The sequence below is a fragment of the Euprymna scolopes genome, chromosome 1 (genome assembly GCF_053919585.1).
Source record: "Euprymna scolopes isolate OS-2025 chromosome 1, ASM5391958v1, whole genome shotgun sequence".
NCBI classification, from domain to species: domain Eukaryota; kingdom Metazoa; phylum Mollusca; class Cephalopoda; order Sepiida; family Sepiolidae; genus Euprymna; species Euprymna scolopes.
The window spans coordinates 78017286-78038950 of NC_136482.1; the positions used below are offsets into that span (position 1 = coordinate 78017286).

Sequence of the window (21665 nt, forward strand, 5' to 3'; positions counted from 1 at the left end):
TGTTAGTATATATTCTTCCATTTTTCTCTATCAACATATAGTAGTACATAAGTAAGTAAATTATATATGCATTCTATAATCTAATATTCTCATATATGTATATATATATATATATATATATATATATATATATATATATATATATATATAATAAAAATTACAATAAGTTTACCAAGGTAATCAGAATGGTAAACATAAAATATATTATAAATATTAAAGCGTTAATATTTACAAGTAAACTAAACTCAGCCAGATGTAAAAGCTCAATAAAACCGAAAAGGAAATAGAGCTTATAATATGAACAAATGATTAATAAAACATGTTAAAAGACATCTTGAAAAGGAGTTAAAAACATATTTAATTTTAAAAAAGGAAACACAAGATAAGTGGATAGTCCTTAATCCGCGGAGTTTCGAAGAAATACACTCATTTTCATCAGAGGGCAGGAATTAGCAAAATTCAGGATCGGATTTTGCATATAAAAGTATTTAATGAAACTACAAGTAAGTCACAGATCTTACTTGGTTAAAAGAAAGGGTGAGGTAAGGGGAACAGGAGGCAAAAGAAAAATGATAAAAGGAAGCCCCTTATCTCACCCTTTTTTAACCAAGTAAGATCTGTGACTTACTTGTAGTTTCATTAAATACTTTTATATGCAAAATCCGATCCTGCATTTTGCTAATTCCTGCCCTCTGATGAGAAGGAGAGTATTTCTTCGAAACTCCGCGGATTAAGGACTATCCACTTGTCTTGTGTTTCCTTTTTTTTAAATTAAATATGTTTTTAACTCTTTTTCAAGATGTCTTTTAACATGTTTTATTAATCATTTTTTCATATATATATATATATATATATATATATATATATATATATATATATATGTATTTATGTGTTTTCTATACGTGTGTATTTGCTTTCTATTTTCTTAATAATAATGATTACATAAGTATACAGGTTTATAAGTGCATATCAATAATTCACTCTCCTATATGTACATGAAAAGTATATATATACATATATATATATATGTGTGTGGGTGTGTGTGTATTAGCATAAACTTTGCCATATATCATACAATGTGATGCCGTTTAATATATGACAAGAACAAAAAAGGAATGATACACAAGATGTAATGATCAAATGAGTTTATCGGTTTCGTTTAGATCCAAGAAAGAGAACTCTTTAATGTTTCGATTAATGATTTTTTTCGTATTAAGTATATATATATACTTAATACAAAAAAATTACACACTCCACAAACATACACACAAACATATATATATATATATATATATATATATATATATATATATACATAAATATATATATATATATATATATATATATATATATATATATATATATATATATTATTCCGATTCTATGCTAGATAAGGGATACATAAATTATCATAACTTCGATGGTAACGGAAAAAGTATGTGCATGTGAAAATAATTTATCGGAACAATTAGAACATTCGCGGCATATTTGCTTTCAAATGATTGCCTTTGAATAGAGAAGATTAAAACCCGGAAATGCTCATTTTTCAGTTTGTACTAGTCCTGGTCCGTCACAAACCATGTGTTGGATATTAAGGTATTTCGTCATCATCACCATCATTATCATACTGTTAGTTAGCTCTTTTGCAATTGATATAGTAATCATCATCATCATCATCATCATCATCATCATCATCATCATCGACAAATCGTTCCGGGGAACAATAGAAAAAACCCGGTTATAAAAAGGAAAAAGGTGGGAAAACCTTGTACAGCCATTTTAAATTTTAGTTTTTTGTGTTCATTTATTGTTTGTTTATTTCGCTTCAAGCTAAATCGCCGAGCTCCAATAAGGCATTTCTTGCGAATAAAAGGCCTTGTCTTCTGTTGTCGTGGGTGCTGCCTCTTCTTCCTCACTGGATCCCTAAATCTCCGTCTGGTAACCGTCTGTGTAGCCATCAAATGTTATCATTTGGCTAGGTGGTGTGTAGACATACTGAAATAAAAATAAACAAGAAAATGCATAAGTATGTATTTTATAAAGATTTTTATATACGTTGGTTTTCAATACAATCTTACTAATTGAAAATTACGAGACCTATCTGGCTTACAAATTAAATTAAAATATATTCAAAACGAAATGGAAAATTTTTATAATACGAATTATTATTTTCTGACTGTTAGGTATACGGTAGGGATGAATGAGAGATGATATATGTTTGTTTTTTACAATGGTGTTTGCTGATTTTAGAGAGTATACGATAAAAAAATTTGAATAATAAATCCTTCAAATGTAGTAAATTATTATGAACTTATTAATTTTCCAATTTTTTAAAAAAAAGTTTAATTATGTAAAGAATAAGTAGAAAAAATAAATTCACATTCAAGAAAATAATGTTTTGCCAGTGAATAAAACACACAAATATAATTTTTAAAAATTCAATCGAATAAAACTGAGAATATTTTCGTATGCAGAAAAAATCCACTTCACAATTGTAGGCTTTCCTACTTTGATGTTTATATATATATATATATATATATATATATATATATATATATATATATATATATATATATATATATGAAAAATAGATTGAAGGTGGAAGGACCTGAACGCTCAACGTTTCGCCCGATTTATGGGGACTTTTTCAAGAAGGATAGTCATTGTCGAAGAGGTCGGAAGATTTGGGGCTATATCTAATCATGGAGTGAGAGCAGCATGTTTTCTCATGTATAATAGATGCCGACATACATATATACATTTTATAATTAGAAAATAATAATAATAATAATAATAATAAATTGGAGTAAACTAGCGTATATATTATTTTTTTCTAGTCATAAAATGTATATATATATATCGGCATCTAATTTACATGAGAAAACATGCTGCTCCCCCCGATCATTATATATAGCCACAAATCTTCCGATCTCTTCGACAATGACTATCCCTCTTGAAAAAGCCCGCATAAATCGGGCGAAACGTTGAGCGTTCAGGTCCTTCATCCTCCAATCTATTTTTCATATCGTCGGCTTTCATCCATCTTAACAAGCGCATAAGCTCGAGGAATCCTAGAGTGGATGAAACGCCGGATATTCAGTGTAGCTTAAGCGCCATATATATTTTATAAATTACTATATATATATATATATATATATATATATATATATATATATATATATATATATATATATATATATATATATAAGTGAAAGTGCCTGTCTGTGTTTCTGTGTGTCTGTGTGTCTACATTTCCATACGAAATAACTTTGGCAATGTTCCGTCTACAGACTCGAAATTTGATATACATGGTACTGAGGTTTGGGAAAATCTATGTGACCGGATTTTGGCCAGAAATTTGGCGAGTAAGGGGTCGAAGTTCAACGATTTAACTTTTGAGAACTCTACCAAACCCCTCTGACAATTTTGGGTTTGAACACTTTACATTTTACATATAGGTTCCTTGGACATGGATCTAACTTAATAACGCGATTTGAGTCCAAAACAATACATTTTAAGGGATCATAATAGGAGTCAAAGTTTACAAATTGACCTTTTTTTTTGCTCAACATACACCCCCAAAATACCCGGGAAACGCCGGGTAAAATCCTAGTATATCTATAAAAGTGAGCGTGCCTGTGTGTGTGTCTGTCTGTGTATACTTTCCTTCGCAATAACTCTGTTAATTTTAAGTCTACATACTCGAAATTTTATATACAGGGTAATGAGATTTGGAAAAATCTATCTAGTAGACCAGGCCAGACATTTAGCTGTTTAGCTTTGAGAACTCTACTAAACTCCTCTGACAATTTTGGGTCTAAACACTTGAAATTTTAGATATAAGTTCCTTGGACATGGATCTAACTTATTAAGTGGATTTCAGCCCAAAACAATATAAGGAGTCATAATAGGGTCAAAGTTTAAAAAAATTGACCTTTTTTTGGGGGGGGGTCTGCATACACCTCTAAACACCCGGACAACGCCAGGCACCCATGCTAGTATATATATATATATATATATATATATATATATATATATATACATATATAGTGAAATATCAAAGCAGGACATGTGCAGCTTACGAAACGTGAAGTAGATTTTTGTTTCTATATACATTAGCACAATTTCCAAGTAAACACAAGCGATGAAATTCTGCGTTTTAGCTGTTGATAAAATTGTCTAATTGCAATCACAATCGAATATATCCATTATAAGTGTAAAGCGTATTAGCATATTTCTGAATAGCTCAATATATATATATATATATATATATATATATATATATATATATATGTATATACTAACTCAAAATGTCTTCGTGGGTTTCAGGCGCTAGGGCGAACGGTAGACCGAACAATTATGATCCACAGCATAACTTGGCAAAAAATGCATTTGTCATCATTTACATTAGAGCATAAGTAACTATGATGAACGTTTGTACATTAGGAACTATGTTTTTAAGCAAGAACACTTCGCTCTGTATTAATACCCAACGCCCTTTAAGTCTTATATGTTCTACAAGTTAAATAAAATACTAATATTTATATGAATAAACGATTAAGATTGTTGCTGATGGTACGTTTTTAAGTCTACGAATCCAAATAGTTGATGTTGTCTACATTATTCGTTAAATGTTCCATTGTAAAATAATCTTACACAATAGTTATTCTTACAAAAGTGAGCAACATCGTCAATAATCAGTGTATTACTATGTTTAATCATTGTGCAATGCAAAACTTTTAATTATAAAACATTAGATAGTTTAGGCTTAGAGATAACATATACCAACTTCTACTTAATAATAAAGAAATATTAAAAATACTAATTGATATAGCTTCTTTAATATTAACGGTATAAAATGTATCAATGAACAATTAGCTTATCTGTAAACATGAAAGGGATAAACTATATATATCATGTTTCTATTATCTATTCACTTCCCCCTCTCTCTCCGCCCTCTCTCTCTCTCTCTCTCTCTCTCTCTCTCTCTCTCTATCCGCATTGTTTCTATTTCTTTCTCCTGGAACACACACCATTATCCAAGTCTATTTCAAGAGTCATTTACGTAACTGCCTCTCTATTACAAACCAATAAAATTGACAAGACCCTGACTCTGTTCGATGCAGCGTCTATATTTTTAAACCTACATTTTTAATTACAGTGCATAATCCATTCCAGTAGTGTAGCTAGCATATTATAAAGCTTATAGTATTGTATCAGCATATACATGTTTAGATTATGCTGAATCTGATAAGTTAAGCTTTGTAACTGTACCTGTGTAATTTCTGGGTTTTAATCAAGCATTGGAGACAGGACTACTGGTCTCTTTATATAATATATTATTTTGACTAAAAATGAATCTTAAGGTGTTTTAACTTGATTATTAAGAGTCCCTTTAGAATCAGACGAACATCAACGGAATTGTCGTCATTGTTCATTTGCAATATGCAAATTTCCCATGCGCGAAGATTAATTTAAAGTCAGAAGGTGAACATGAAAAAAGAATGTAAAAATAAAGCATTGGTAATTACTCAACTGGATTTTTTCAGCTCTTCACAAAATTCTAATCAGTATTCAAAACCATTAAGAGCTTTTATAAAAATTTAAATAAAATAAAATACAAGTTAATCAAGGCTAGAAAGTTCTTGCTTGAATATAATTTCAAGAAATCAATGGTTAAATTATTTGTGTTTCTAATTTTTTACAGCAATATGATCTAAAATTGCCTGATGGGAATTTATTTTTATTTTTCTAGTCAAGTTTTAAAATATGTTTTTTGTTTCGGTTGACGTTTAGAATTAATATATTTTTATGATATTTTGCTATAGAATAATTACAATGAAAATAACCAGTTTTAGTTTATTTAAGAATAGGTCGAAATGCCAGATTATATATGGTATTGTATTGATACAAAGTTTCTGGTACTAAAAACGATGTAGATATAGTAATTCAATATATTTATTACGTTAATACGTTTAATAGTAAGTAAATGCAGCAAACTAACAGCAAAACTACAATGGCATCCGCTGAGAATTATGAAATCGTCTACAAAGACAAATAGTAGAGACTAAAAAAATTATTGGAAAAGGAATGAGCAAGCTGTTTTGGAACATGGATATAAAAATATATTAACTTATCCAGCAACGACTAAAAATAAAACAATAAAACTGTATATGGTTGCTACTGTAACGCAAAATGATGTACAACGTTCGTCAAAATAATACTGTTCATTGATGTCCCAGAAACAGCACTGGAATATGTGAACTTTCCCTGTGATATTATGACATGATATTATGTTTAGCGTTGATATTTACATCAATGTAATCATTCGATTTATCTTATAGACCACATAAAACAATTAAATTTATCGCTTTTGTTGTAATATTTCCATGCATGTTTCTACCTCCATAATTAGCGTGGTGAAGTGTGTAAAGTCACAAACTGTTGGTTAAACATGTTGCTTTTAATTTCTGTCGAGGTTTAAACAAATTCAATTGGAAAAGTACAGATCACTATTTTCTATTGATTAAAATAAGAAAAAAACGAAATAGTGATTTTTCAACTGATTCTGACATGTTTTGAGTTGTACAAGACAAGTCCGTCTCACAGATTTCAAGGAATACTGGTTAAAAAAGTTATAAATTCTGTCATTTTTGTTTTGCTATATTTACAGCGCAAGCACCTTTATAATGCGTATAGACAGGTTTTAGTGCTTCAAAAAAGGTATGCTTGTCCATAAACATATGCCCGTAATTAACCATTTCCATGAGATATTTCATGAGATTATTCCAAATGATTTGTACAATTGCTGTAGCATTAAATATGTTCACAAAGTCTATAATAAAAATATGTAAATGATAAGCAAATCGCAAATGAAAAACATATTGAAGTTATCAGAAAAGCCGTCAATAATAAAATGTGGGGATGGTTTGCACAGCCCATAATAATAAAATATAAAACGGATAAGCAAAGTTAGCATTAACAAAATATCGAAATGATCAGGAAACCCCACAGTAATGAATTATTGAAAATATCAGGAAATCCTACGGTAATATATTATTGAAATCATCAGTTAAACGCACAATAAAAAATATTATGAGATGGTAAATAGAAATAACATAGAAATAAAATTCAAATGTAAGTTAAGCAATTGAATTCGAATGAAAATAAGAATAATAAAACTAGATTGCTAGTTTTTCTTATATTTCTCATTATTTACAAGGTAAATGCCCGACTGGGCTCTACTGAATATTAATGTAAATATTAAAACAATACCCCCAAAAATCATGTTCATTTTCTCTTCTATGTTCCTTAAAACAAGAATATTTAATAATATTGCTGTTGTGTTGTTCTTTTAAAAATAGTCCAGTTTAAATGATCAATACCAATTTTATTTTAATAGTGTTTACTTGATGCGAAGGTCTTTCATTTGAATTGAATCTAAGTGAGAATCAAAACATTAAGAATGAAAAGAGAAAGATTTATTCAGGATTATAAAAATAAACTAGCAACATGTTTCCATTACCTTACGAGTTTATGGAAAGAATTAAAAACGTGTCATTGTTTATTGGTCTTTGAATTGTTGCAATCCATGGTTTGATCATCTGCATCCATATCAAGGAATGATCTCATAATGCATTTTATTTTTAGATTCTTTATGAAATTAAAAAAAAATGGATCGGACTGAGAGCAGATTTTTAAATAACACATCGTCTATTCCATGTGTGTCAGAATACGTTCCATCAAAGCCTATTTTTATAAATTTTTCAGATTGAAATTATGCAGTAATTGAAAAGATATTTTCAGATATTTAATTGCTAGCAAGTGTGTGAATTAAACGTGTGTGCACGAACGCTTTTAGGGCATATGGCATTACAAGACTTATTGCTATAGAATCAAAACTCCCGTCAATAATATCTCTGTTACTGTGTCATATTACAAACAGACTAACACTTGACTCTGCAGGACAAAATCCATATTGCTGTTACGCGATGAGTGTTTTTCCTTAAGTGATTAGGAATTTTGGGCTCATTAGCCATTCAAAATTGGTGACAGGCATGAAATTGATCGATGTAGCATATAAAAAACTTTATCCATTTACAAAAATGTCGGTACATATACGTATAGTCTCATCCAACATATACCGTATTAACGAGACCTGCATTTCCTTCTTTTCGCAAGGATAGTTTGCCTTACATCCAAAATAGCAATATTGTATATCAATTCAAATGCCAGTGCGATGCTGGTTATATTGGGCGAACATCCTTTCATCTTTTGACTCGTATAAACCAGAATGTTTCATCGAAGATCAGACAAGGGAGGATGGGGTCTGGTAGTCTCCCTCCTTCTGCAGCCTTGTACTCTGCTATTGGCCAGCATTTGGTTGACAACCCGTGCTGTGCAGATAAATATAAAATTGAATGGTTCGAGGTGCTACATAGAGCGGACTCCAAAAACCATTTAAAGATTTGGGAGTCTGTCTCTATTGCGGTACGGAAACCTTCTTTGTAACGGCAGAAAGAAATACCTAATGCATTGTTTCTCTTTAGGGAACTGTGAATCTTTTCATCCGTTTTTTCCCCTCGTTGTGGCATTATTTTAATCGTTTTTTTAAACGTTAATAAACTTTATTTTAGTGTTCCCGTAATATTTGGCACATTCAATAGTTCCTCATAAGACATAGTATTATTATTTTTACGCTGTCGATTTTCTCCTGATGAGATGATAGCTGAAAGAGCTCTCGAGAGACTTCCGCCCATTATATATATATATATATATATATATATATATATATATATATATATATATATAGCATATGTTCCCACACAAAAATTTTATAGCAAGCCCACCTCTCCCCAATGGGTTACATGTACTTGTGCAGCCGCCATCGCATCGCGCAAAGGCAGCATGCGTACCGCAGATTTAACCGATATAAGTCCAGTTCAAACAGGCAGAAGTATATAGAAGCCAAAATTAACTGTAAGAAAGAAATCGCGACAGCTAAGATAGGATTTACTGAAACCACCAAAAAACGCATCGAAGCACATAAATTAGGGACCCGCGACTTTTGGAAAAAAAACAGTGTAGTAAAACAGTGTAGTAAATAATGGCAATCAACAATCCCCCCACTATTCAACAATCATGAGGATGTTTGCTCTGCAACAGATAAGGCTAAAATGCTTGCCAGTCTGTTTACCTCCAACTCCACACTGGACCATGCCAACCTCCTCCTCCCTGACTCTCCTTTGCGGACATACGCCAGAGTAGACGATCTGAAAATCACCCCTTCTCAGGTGCATGCTATCATAAGAAATCTTGAAACTGCAAAAGCATGTGGACCTGATCTCATCCCAGCTGTGCTATTAAAAAAGTTCTCCGCCGAAGTCGCTCCAGTTCTCTCCAAACTTTACAACAAATGCCTTAAAGAATCTTGCTTTCCTGCCTGCTGGAAAACTGCTTCTGTACTACAAGTTTCCAAGAATTTTGGCGAAAGAATTGACTCAGTAAATTATCGCCCAATTGGCGTTCTCTCACTTTTCGCCAAAATATTTGAGACAATAATGAACCAAGCTCTATTCCATCACCTTACTGATGTTAAGCTTCTGCTGACCAACAATATGGATTTAGACAAGCCCGTTCAACATTAGACATTCTAACTGTAATCTCAGAACGTATATACCACTCACTGGATAAAGCGGAGGAGGGTAGAGCGGTAGCTCTAGATATATATAAGGTTTTTGACAGGGTATGGTATGAAGGTCTTCTCAGGAAAATCAGATCATATGGTATAACTGGAAGAATACATGACATAATTATATCCTTCTTAGATAAGAGAAAAATCCAGGTTGTCCTCGACTGTCGTACATCTAAACAATACGGTATAAATGTGGGAGTGCCTCAGGGGTCTAACCTGGGACCTCTGTTTTCCTAATATTCATAAATGACCTTCCTGACAAAATTGCCAGAGTGATGGTTATATATGCTGCCGACACTACACTCTATAACGGGCACGTCAGGAAAACAAATGGACACATATCTAAAGAAATGGCAGAAACACTAGAGGATGACCTCCGATATGTAATGGAATGTGGACAAAAATGGATGGTCACATTCAATGCTGCCAAGACTGAACTCGTTTCCTCCAATAATTACAAGAAACCTTCTCTACCACCAATAGCAATGGCCACTGACTCTTTATCTGAAAGTACATCCTTTAAACTCCTCGGCCTAGCGCTCTCAGGAAACATGAGTTACGTCGGGAGTATCGCCAGGACAGCTGCGAAGAAGGTAGATTCTCTCTACCGTGCTAGAAATATACTAACGCCCGAAAGTATCCTATACCTCTATAAGGCCAACATTCGCACATGTATGGAGTATTGTTGTAATATTTGTGCTGGTGCATCTACCACTAGCCCCTCGCTCCTAGACAAGGTTCAAGAGATAGTCGCCAATCTGATAGGTCCTGAACTGTCATCTAATCTTCAGCCCCTGTCCCATCGACGAAATGTTGTATCCCTCTGCCTTTTCTACAAGTACTTTAACGGTTAATGCTCTGACAAACTGCAATCACTTGTGCCCCATCGACATAAATACCCCCGACAAACCCGACAAGCAGCTAAATCCCACCCCTTCACAATATAGATCGCTAGATGTAAGAGACCCTTCTACTCAAGTAACTTCTTCTCCAGCACAGTTAAACTTTGGAATTCCCTGCTAGCCCCCTGCTTCCCCAACTGTACTGACATAAAGAAGTTCAAGTGCAACGTGAACCAACATCTTGCTGCCCAACTCCCTACACACTACCCCTGATGCCCATGCCCCTGCTAGTAGCCCCCTACAACAAAGTGGAAATGTGCCTTGTTTGAGGTGAAAATGTAATAATATATATATATATATATATATATATATTTATATGTATATATATTCAGAATGTAAGAAAGTGTTAGAGAATATATATATAATTATTTTCCACAGCCGAACCAACGTCGCAGCCCACAATAGCCAAGAAAGCCAACAAACCGGAAGTCCAAGATCAAGCAACCTTTGGCCCAGATCCGACGTAAGTTAATAGACATTCTTGTGTGTGTGGCGTGTTTGCTCAGTTGGTAGAGTGCTCCGGTTTCAAATTCTGAGCGCGAATGTGTCTAACTGATGAGCTCAAATGGGGGCGAAACTCGAGTCTTGGACTTCCGGTTTGTTGACTTTCTTGGCTCTTGTGGGCTCTGACGTTGGTCCGGCTCTTGAAAATAATCATATATATATATATATATATATATATATATATATATATATATATATATATATATATATATAGTAATTCCAAAAATAATTTCTGTTCTTTTCAACCTAAAAAGCTGACGAGCTTGAAAGATAGGAGTATTACAATTTAAACGAATTAAACTTAATATCTTTCTTTTTTAAAGTTGAAGAACTAAAATCCCGGGGGCATTACCATAAAAACGAGCGATGTCTTACTTTTTTCGTCATTGTCCCTACATTTCTCAATGCATTTTTGCTCAGAATTCAATGACGCATATTTGCTTCTGACACGCGTCCATGAACGGAGGCGTTTTCTTGTGCAGATTTGACTCTATCTGCACAAGAGAAAAATAAAACTTTCTCGTAATCAATGCATAAATTCATTCATCATAACAATACAATTTTTAATATCCGTTAGTCTATTCTGACATAATAAAAAAGAGGGCATCTTTGAAAACGCATCTCGTGTATATATATATATATATATATATATATATATATATATATATATGTGTGTGTGTGTGTGTGTGTGTGTGTGTGATGGTGATAGCCGATATTCCAGCACAAATGTGGCAACAGTACTCTATACATTAGTGAATTGTAGTTATATATATATATATATATATATATATATATATATATATATATATATATAACGCTATCTGGTGTGGGTACTTTTCTTTCACAGCTGATGGAGCTCACGTTTTTACAGCAACTGTAGTGTATTTATTCCAGTTAAGGTTGCTTGTGAATGTTAGGCTGGAAACTTTGAATGATATTCGTTCAAGTATGGTGTTATTAGTCATGACAATTAGCGGTTGAAAACGTTTTTTCTAGTTTTTAAAGAAAGGGGGCTTAGTTTCTAGTAAAATTTAATATTGCCATCAACTTATGGCCCGATTCGAGTGCAAAATGAAAGTCGTTTTCTAAGTTTTTTGTCATTGCCTTGATATATATTCGCTAATGTATATACTCAAGCGTAATGTCATCAAAAATTATTCTCAGATTAGACAAGTTTATCAACGTGGTCATTTATTTAAAAAAAAAAGAGGTATAACGATCGGCCCCTCAGGCTTCTTGAGATTAATACCATGTTGTTTAGAGGTACATCCATCGAAGACAATATAGATCCCTCCCTTTTCTTGGAAGGACGTTGTCTATTGAATATTTATGCATGAATACCATAGGATTTTATATTCGTTAGCAGGCATTATTCCAGACCTTGTCAAAGGCTTGGATATATATAAAGGGTAACATCTGTAGATTAATTCGTCCTTTGCAGTGCATGGTATATGCTTTAAGATATTACGGTTAAAATGTATTAAGTTTGACGGGCTTGCTTAAATCTTTACCATTGGTCAGAGTGAAGCTTAACTTTCACAAGATGGCAGACTAGTGCTTGATTTATTAAGGGCTCAATAATTTAGTGAACAGAGGCATGAAACTAGTGAGGCGATAAATGAGCAGATGTTCTTTTCCCTGAATACTTGGATACCTGTACCACAGAAGCAATCTTCCAGCTATTACAACTCATCAACACTAACCCGAGTCACTCTGTTAGGCATTTGCTGAAGAGATGTGATGGATCAAAGAGGTGTTACAAAACTTGATCAATCTCTGCAAATCATTTCTAAATAAGTATGGGATAAAACCAGATACACACGCCTTGCTAGTATTTTAAGATAATACGAATATGATTACGACAGCAGGTAGATTAGTTATGAGTCTGATGGGCGGACAGGTCTTTAGAATAGCCTCCCTTTGTCCACTTGGAATAAAGAGTGCAACATTCTAAGAACTAACGTACGCCCATTAGACAAAAATCAGTTGTTTATTTCTCTTGATGATATTAGCAGTGAACCTAAACCCGAGCATATTCAGTGTGTCCTCACAGGACTGAGGAGTAGCTACGTGTGGGGAGCCGCTCAATTGAGCAAATTTTAACATGAGGAAACAACTTTCTTCATGGTTAAAGGCATAAAAATACTTCTACGCACTACTTCTTGCATCTGGTGTTTGGTAGGGTGTCCCGGTTTAATATGCAGGGACGGCTTGGATACGAGAGGTTTGGCGATCCCTTAACTATCTCCACACAGGAAGTCCTAAACACTACGACATCCTCCTGTACCCATAAAAGGATAAGGCCTGACATATTGGATGCCTGCCCTCAAGAGCATGGCAAAATTAGCAGGCAAGTTTACTCTGCCCGCAAGATGTTGAACGGAAGCCTGGAAACGACAGAAAGTTGACAGGAACGACATATATCTGGGGCTGGTTGAGAATTGGCCTCGGCAGAGCCTTTTATAGACCTGCACACAGGGCTTGCTATCGGTGAGGAGAGCGGGATGATTCGGGTCAATCACCACGCAGGAAGCAATGTTATCTTGGTGCTTGCTTGAAATTTGGTAGACACTCGCCATGCCAGAAGATGTTGTTGTTGGAGTGAACGTGGATATAGCATGGCAAATGCAATGAGGTCTACGTACGTGTTGTTGTTCACTGGTGGTGTTAACAAGACGCATTTTTACTCCAACACTCCTTGTGATTATGGGTAGTGGCGATGGTTTAACTGATACTACGCAGCTTGAATCTCATCAAGGCTCAATGGCAAATTCATCATCCTTATCATCCGCCATGGAAAGCTCCAGGTACTCGCCAGGCCACAATGTGGTTTGTTGGGGTGGGGCACGTAAAACACGAGCACGTCTGACCAGTCTTATATAGGGAGGGGATGTAGTAGAGTTATACTTCAATTGCGTGTCGCTAATCCATATATATTTGTGTTGGGTCTCTTAGCCTTATTACACAGTGGACACGTCTTCTTTGGTTTAGGCATCCTAGTATGTCGAAGGGGAGTAGTAAATGTTCGGCTCACAGACGCCTCATTTCCCAACTCCTCAAGTAGAGAATCCAATGCCAGAGAGATCTCGAGCTTGATTGATGCCAATGTGTGTGATCTCAACTCCTTCCCATAACGTTGCTTAACTAATTTAGCGAGGGCTGAATGAAGTAGGCGAAACCAAGTGAGGACAATTACATTCTCTAATGTAGGGGTGACTTCGTCTTCTGTGGGAATACTGTCATAATGGCGCATATTGGTGTCTGTGTTTAGTAAGGTATCATCAATGCAAGCTGCAAGTTTCTTAAATAACACTTCTGGGCGTTCGTACAGTTCAAGCCTAATGGAATCAAAGTCCAGGAAGTGAGAGACGCTAGTCTGGAAGCCATAACGATGTCTTATGATTTGCCACATATTTATTAATGATGTTGAGTTCTTAACAAGGGTACTCCGCAATATGCTGACGCAGTAATTTGCCATTTATCCCAACATCATCTCCACAATATTATTTTTTTGGATAACAATGAGCCTGTTGACATCAGGTATTTCCATACCATCATTTGTAAAAACCCCATGTGGATGAGTGCGTGACTTCTTTTCCCAACTTGTCTCAAGGAATGGTGCATAGTTGCCATCGAGAGAAAGATAATATACGAGGTTATTTCTCCACGTGTCAAAGGAAGAGATAGTTTCAGTATCTCCCAGGCACCACTGCTTGGGGGCACGTGCAGACATATTGAGTGAGTTAAACTTGAACAGCTGGTATATATGGATAAGAGACGCTTTGATAGTCCGGTCAAGATAATCGTTTCAGGCGGTCGCCTAATTAGTTGGAGGGTAATATACTCCTTATTTAGGAAAAATGCTTCTTTTTTTACTCCTTCGGAATAGCGAATGAGCGTAAATAAACCGCTGGCACCATGCCAGTAAATAATAGTACATCACACGAAACCGTTGAAAGGACGAAGAGACTTTATTCTCGAACGTACAGAACGAAACTCAAAACACAAACTGAAAAAGTAAACACAAATGGAAGAGACAGACAACAACTAAAAATATGCTCAGTTACCTCCCTTGACCGATATGCGATCATAATTCAATACTTGGGCAACTAGTGAAAATATATTCGTCAATAACGTATCTCTGGGGTTTTCTCTGATGGTTTCCTTTTGCCAGCATTTTGTCATTTTTAGCAACGGCTCCTCAGTTTACTGTCGAGAACTTACGATGATGTTAACACAGATAACAATGTTACTGGCGTTTCCAAATGGATTATGGGAATCTATATTATATACACCTGTGGTACTGTGGTAGGAAATAGATTAAGAAGTGAAGCTTGCTGATCTTCACACTTTAATGGGTTATTCGAGAATCCGATCGTCTTTGTTAGGGATTGTGGTAGACATTAAAAATCAGCAAATACGTGTAGTTTGGCATTATTATCTAAAGAGAGGGCTGTATATATATTGTCAGACGTTATTGATTACGGTAGAGACGTGATTCGCAAAAGAACAGTAGAGAACATAAAAGTAATTGAAACAATGTTGTAAGGCATGCTTATATAGTTCTAGAGTTTACTCTCTAGTTTAAAGGACGGGTATTACGAACGCAAACTCACATTGAATATATATATATTGCCTGAGTCCTCTCATCTGAGAGCAGTCAGAGGGGATTGAATGAGTTGGTTTCTCTTAATGCGTGAGGTTTACTGAGAGAAAAAAACTATACATCATGTTAATGCGAGTTTAAAGGTGGGACTACAATCGCTTAGTTTGGGTGAATGTCTGGTTTATACATGTTTGTTTTTTGTTTTTGTTTTTTTCTTTTGCTTGGGAAGGCATTTCGTTTAGATTTTTTATTAGAGTAAAGATAGCGTTAATTGCGTGAAGTTGGTGAGTCTGGTGTCAGATATGGACACACAAGTAGTCTATTAGCCGTGTTTTGTAAATATGTCTGTAGTTATTTTGTTTTAACTTTGACTAACATTTTATGTAACCAATTACAATTCGCCTACCTTATATAACTCCTAATTAGAGTACAACATAACATGTTATGTTTAACAACATTTGAGAATATAAAGTAAAAAAATAGAATCCCGGAGAAATAAAGGACACTGCACGAAATTCCATTAACACTTTCGTCGATGCTATAATTGCAATTGTTAGAAAACTTACTGTGCAACGCGAACTCAAATAATGAGAATTTAACGGAGGAAACCTAATAGAAGTTAAAAGTTTTTTCCCACAACATGAAAATTATAGTCTAGGATAATGTATTCTATGTATCAGTCTCAAAATGAATTACATCGCGGAAGCCAGAATAGTTTATTTGAAATAGTGTAAAACCTTCCGATGAGTTAATAAAATTACACAAGTCTCGGGAGTTGACAAGTATTCAACGCGTTTGAAAACTCTTCATGTCTGTCTAGGAATATTCCACTTAGTGATAAAACGATACAACTTTTGCATCAATGCTGGCAGAGTGCATACCAAGAATTAAGTCGAAAATGATTTCATGAGTTAGACAATTGTCCATAGTCATATAAAATATGCTTTTTTTATTTGCTACTTTATGCACCCAGTAAATTGTGTAAGACGATACCAACAATAAATGCTGTGAAAATTCTCATTTACATGTAGATATTGATGAAGGGTGTTCACCTTTATATTTTTTTGGATTTTCACCCCAAACAAGGCACATTTCCACTTTGATGCAGGGGACTACTATCAGGGGTATTATATAGGAAGTTGGACAGCAAGATGTCTGCGCACATTACTCTTAAATTTCTGCATATCAGTACAGTTGGGGAAGCATGGACCCGGAATGATGTTCCAAATTCTAGCAGTTCTGGGGAAAAAAACTATTGGAGTAGAGGGCTCTCTACTATATAATGGTGGGATTTAGCTGCGTCGGGTTTGTCAGGGGTATTTACGTCGAGGGGGTACAAGTGCTTGAAATTCGTCAGAGCATTCACCATTAAAATACTTGTAGAACAGACAGAGGGATGCAGCATTTTTATCGATGGGACAGATGATGAAGCCTAGATGACAGTTCAGGACCTATCAGGTTGGCGACTCTCTTTTGAACCCTGTCTAGGAGCGAGAGACTAGTAGCAGATGTACCAGCCCAAATGGGACAACAATACTCCATACATTGGCGAATGGTGGCCTTATAGGGCTACAATATACTTTCAGGCGTTAGTAGTTTTCTAGCACAGTATAAAGAACCTAGCTTCTTCGCAGAGGTCTTAGCATTGCTCTCAATGTAGTTGTTCCAACATGTTTCCTGTGAACGTTTGGCCAAGGAGTTAAACATGTTTATAACTAAACAACTAACCGAAATTGTTAGTTTCAGAAGTATGTTATTATGTGCGCCGTATCAAAGTAGTCATTTATTTATTATTTCCGAATTGTTTAAATAATTGATAATTTACATTATTTTTATTATTCTACTACTTTCTCTCTCCGATAATATTTTTACAGGATTTTCACCGTGATTACCTCCGACTATTTTTATAAGCATCTTGTTTTATTTATGGATTTTCGTACCAAAATTTTCCTTGATAAAGAGAGGTAAATTATTCTTGTTTCTTCAATATGCCTATGTAAATAAATATACATTTCAGAATTTTAGAATTCGACATAAAAATTATCGAGTTTGACAAGGCGTAGCAAAAGAAGGTCGCAGATCACATCGGTCGAGATGTGGTAAAAATAACGGGGATGATGGTAATGGTTGTCTGTATAATTCAAATAATGTAAATGATGAGTCATGTTTGAACTTATAAAAAGAAGAAAACTATATTTCTTAAAATCATTAATTTCTTCAAACACATGACATCCCTTTAGATTTGATCAATATATCAACCATATGGATATTTACATTAGTAGAAAGAAAATGTAAATCGACAAGTATTTGGGTCTAGTATTACGTCACTAAAATAGCAGCAACTACCTTGAAGAAGTCCGTAATGAAAATGTGCTGCTGATCGTTTTCTAGAAGTGACAATATATATATATATATATATATATATATACATATATATATATATATATATATATATATATATATATTGCCACTTCTAGGAAACGATCTTCTTTCGACAATGTAGCACATCATAAACATTCCTTTTATTCAAACTTTCCATGTAGGTGTAGAAGCCGCCACAAAATATTTTCTTTAAACGTAGAAAATTCTCCAAATGTATTACTTTTACCTTAACTGATGTTTTATATTATAGTAATAGAAACTGTCAATCTATCAAACCCTGGGGTTTAACTCACAAAAACGGACAGTATAATTATGTTCGGATAGACGATAATTCATATATTTTACAACTTTATATACAAAAATATTTGAATTAGTCAAATTATACTGATGTCAATGTTTTGTGATTATTCAAGTAATCCACGAGATTAATGATTCTCAAAACATTTTTAACCTCAAATTTTCAGTTGTGTAAACGATTGTATAAAATATTTACGAGCACCGATTTTTTAAGCGACCTTTTCATAAATTTCAAATCTTAAACTCATTCATAAATAGCGTATTCCGTAAGCTCACTACAAAAGATTATAAATACAGACGTAATGTTATTTTGTATCAATTTATTTTGTGTTTATTCTTTTTGGTCTTAAGCACAAGGTGTGCAAGAGTATATGTATATTTCAAAGGTGATTAATAGGCAACATTTATATAATTAAGAAACTGTGTTTGCATACAATAGATATTAAGCTTTATTTTCCTTTTTGCACAAGTTTACTATTAGGTTCATTCTTATCAGTAATACCGTGTACTTCCTTAACGGTATGTCTATAATACACATAGAAGCGTGATTCTTTTTTCTCTTTTGCAAATGTGCTCGGAAGCTGTTCCCATTTGGATCCATTCTGCGGCTCAGGTTGATTCGATAGTTTATTACCAGATGTAATTTCGACAATCAGAGGTATATGACCGCAGTATTCATGCCCCCACTTGCTAGGGTGTGTGTTCAACGTAAAACAATATACAAGTCTCTGATTATCAGATTAAACGTATTTTATATTAATTATAATAGTTTGGTAGTAAGCACTGAACCAACCCTCGAAACGGTGATATATATATATATATATATATATATATATATATATATATATATATATATATATATTAGCAAAATCTTTCCTTGTTTTGTAATGGCTTTATATATTATGAAGCTTTCTGTTTTCCCGATCAAGTCCAATATAAAGACGGTATTTGTCTTACTAATTGTTTCTAAGAGTAAAATACAACATTCTCCTCGAATGCTAGCCTCCAAGTATATATATATATATATATATATATATATATATATATATATATATATATATTTACGAGATAATGTCCACCACGCAAAACTTAATTTCTCGAGTTACACAGATAAAGCCCTCATAACACAGACAGTCACGTCTCCGATATGGTTCTTACATTGTGATACTAAACCGCACTTCTTAACCCATTCCTAACTTTACTACACAAGGATTGCGTTACAAATATGAGTAGTCTAATCGGGAATATGGGTTATTGGTAGACAGTATCCAAGTAGATCTAAAGAGCTGTTTATCAAAATGACGTCATTATAGATAACATAAGTGATGTTTTACGGAGATAAAATTTTACTTTTCCTGTTGAACCATGTGCAAATGGGGAGACTGAATTGTATAAATCAAACAATTAAGCACATGTTTCTACACGGAAACCAGTATTCTCTTCAATGGTTCACGTCACCTTATGTCGCTGTCATTGCGCAAAGTGAAAATAAAAATACTTTATTGATGCTAGACCTCATTATAAGAGTGAGACCACTGCAGTTAAGAGAAGGTAAATCAAAAATTCAGATGACTACAACAGCTGTACATCCAAACTGCATTATAATTATACAGATGTCACCTGGGTGTCCTTGGACCCTTTTTCTTAATAAGCTATTTTGCTGATATAAATGTATTTGAAATGGCTATATTTGCTGATTACACTACGCTTGACAATAGACATAAGATAAAAAAGAATGTACACAAATCAAAGGCGATATCTGAAACCATAGAAAAGACCTTCAGTCTTTAGTGGAATAAGACGGTAAGTAGAGCTCATCATTTACTCCTCGGCTTAGCATTCATAGAAAACATGAATTCAAACAAATACACTGAATATATTGCCAAGATATCTGCCAAGTATGTGGCTCCCTCTACTGTGCTAAAAATGTACTTGAGATTATCATATACGTCTACCGTTAGACACTTAACAAAAGAAATAGACTATCACAAAGAACGAGAATTTAATAAATTTAACGAGTTGCTCAACAAGTATACGTTGTCATTGAGCTGGAGGAAGACTACGTTTGAGTGAATAGGGAAGCAGTTATGTGAAAACATTTTTCATAGAACGGTAGTTCTTGGAAAGAACATTTTTTCATACTAACAAAATTAATTAACAAAAGTAAGTTTTGCCTGTCTCGGTATATTTTAGCATTTATTTACATTTAAATTAATAAAAAAATATATAATTGAGCAATAATATAAAAAACACATTTTTCCACAAGCAATTTTCAGTTATGAATTTTATAAGCAAAAACAATATCCGGAATATCTATATAGAATATATGAAATGAATTCATTTTTCTTCTTCGACAAATTATGTATAAATAAAATCTGTGATTTATCTAAAAACACATTTCACAAAGAACGTGGCGATTTTACAACAGGAAATGACGTGTATTATAGATATTTCAACGCTTAGCAATTCGTTTCACCTCCGACTTTTTGACTAAATGTCGATAAATATTCATTAAACCACTAGGCCTCACTTAAATTGGTTACAACGACATCTCTGACGTTTATTGAGCTGTTAACGTCACTTTGCAAGGCAAACTGGCTAGTTGTACGTAATTTAGAGGCGAGAATGTTGGCCCTTCTGAACTGATTGAGAAAATGATCGTAGATCAATTGTAAAAATCGATGATAGGTTAACGGTGACCGGGCTATTGGTTAGACATTATTAAAGTAAGTGTGAACAAAGGAGTGAAAGAATGGACACACAAGAAATAATAGAAAATAATAGAAATAGTTTTTTAGCAACGTGGTAAACAAGCTTTCCTTCGACCAAAGGAAATGCGTTAAAAGGACCGGCTGGTATTGTTCGCTCTAGATTGGTAATCGATATATTCTGAAAGGATGCATATGCAATAAAAGGTTTATATATGAAATAAGCAATGGCATCAATTGTCCCTCTCCTCATACTCTATTGATCATTTCTAAATGAAGGATAAAACGAAAGTGCTTGTAAACCTTATTTTAAATAACGGGAAAACTTGTGATATTTGCGACTTTTACTCTCCTCAACAATTGTCGTGCGTGTTTTTCAATACTTTGTATGAACAGATATTTCATTTATATGCCTGCAATAATACTGGCCGAACTCAATATCGAAATACTATAAGAATTTACTAAAATATAGCTGTGAAATAAAGTGATTATATGGAATCAGGTGTTGAGGAGACACTGAACAGAGTAGTAAGAAGACATTAAAAAGTTATAAAATGTACAAGTGTGTAAAG

The 21665-nt window shown here is 33.8% G+C and overlaps 1 protein-coding gene across 1 annotated transcript in view; it reads right to left on the reverse strand.

The window, feature by feature from the left end:
• Window positions 1-1790: 1790 nt before the first annotated feature.
• LOC145242245 (glutamate receptor 2-like) overlaps window positions 1791-21665 on the reverse strand; it is an 815605-nt gene continuing 795730 nt past the window's right edge. The window contains exon 18 of the mRNA XM_080105285.1: window positions 1791-1995. Within this exon, the coding sequence (XP_079961411.1) occupies window positions 1924-1995 (72 nt within the window). The 3' untranslated portion in view covers window positions 1791-1923. The remainder of the gene's footprint in view (window positions 1996-21665) is intronic.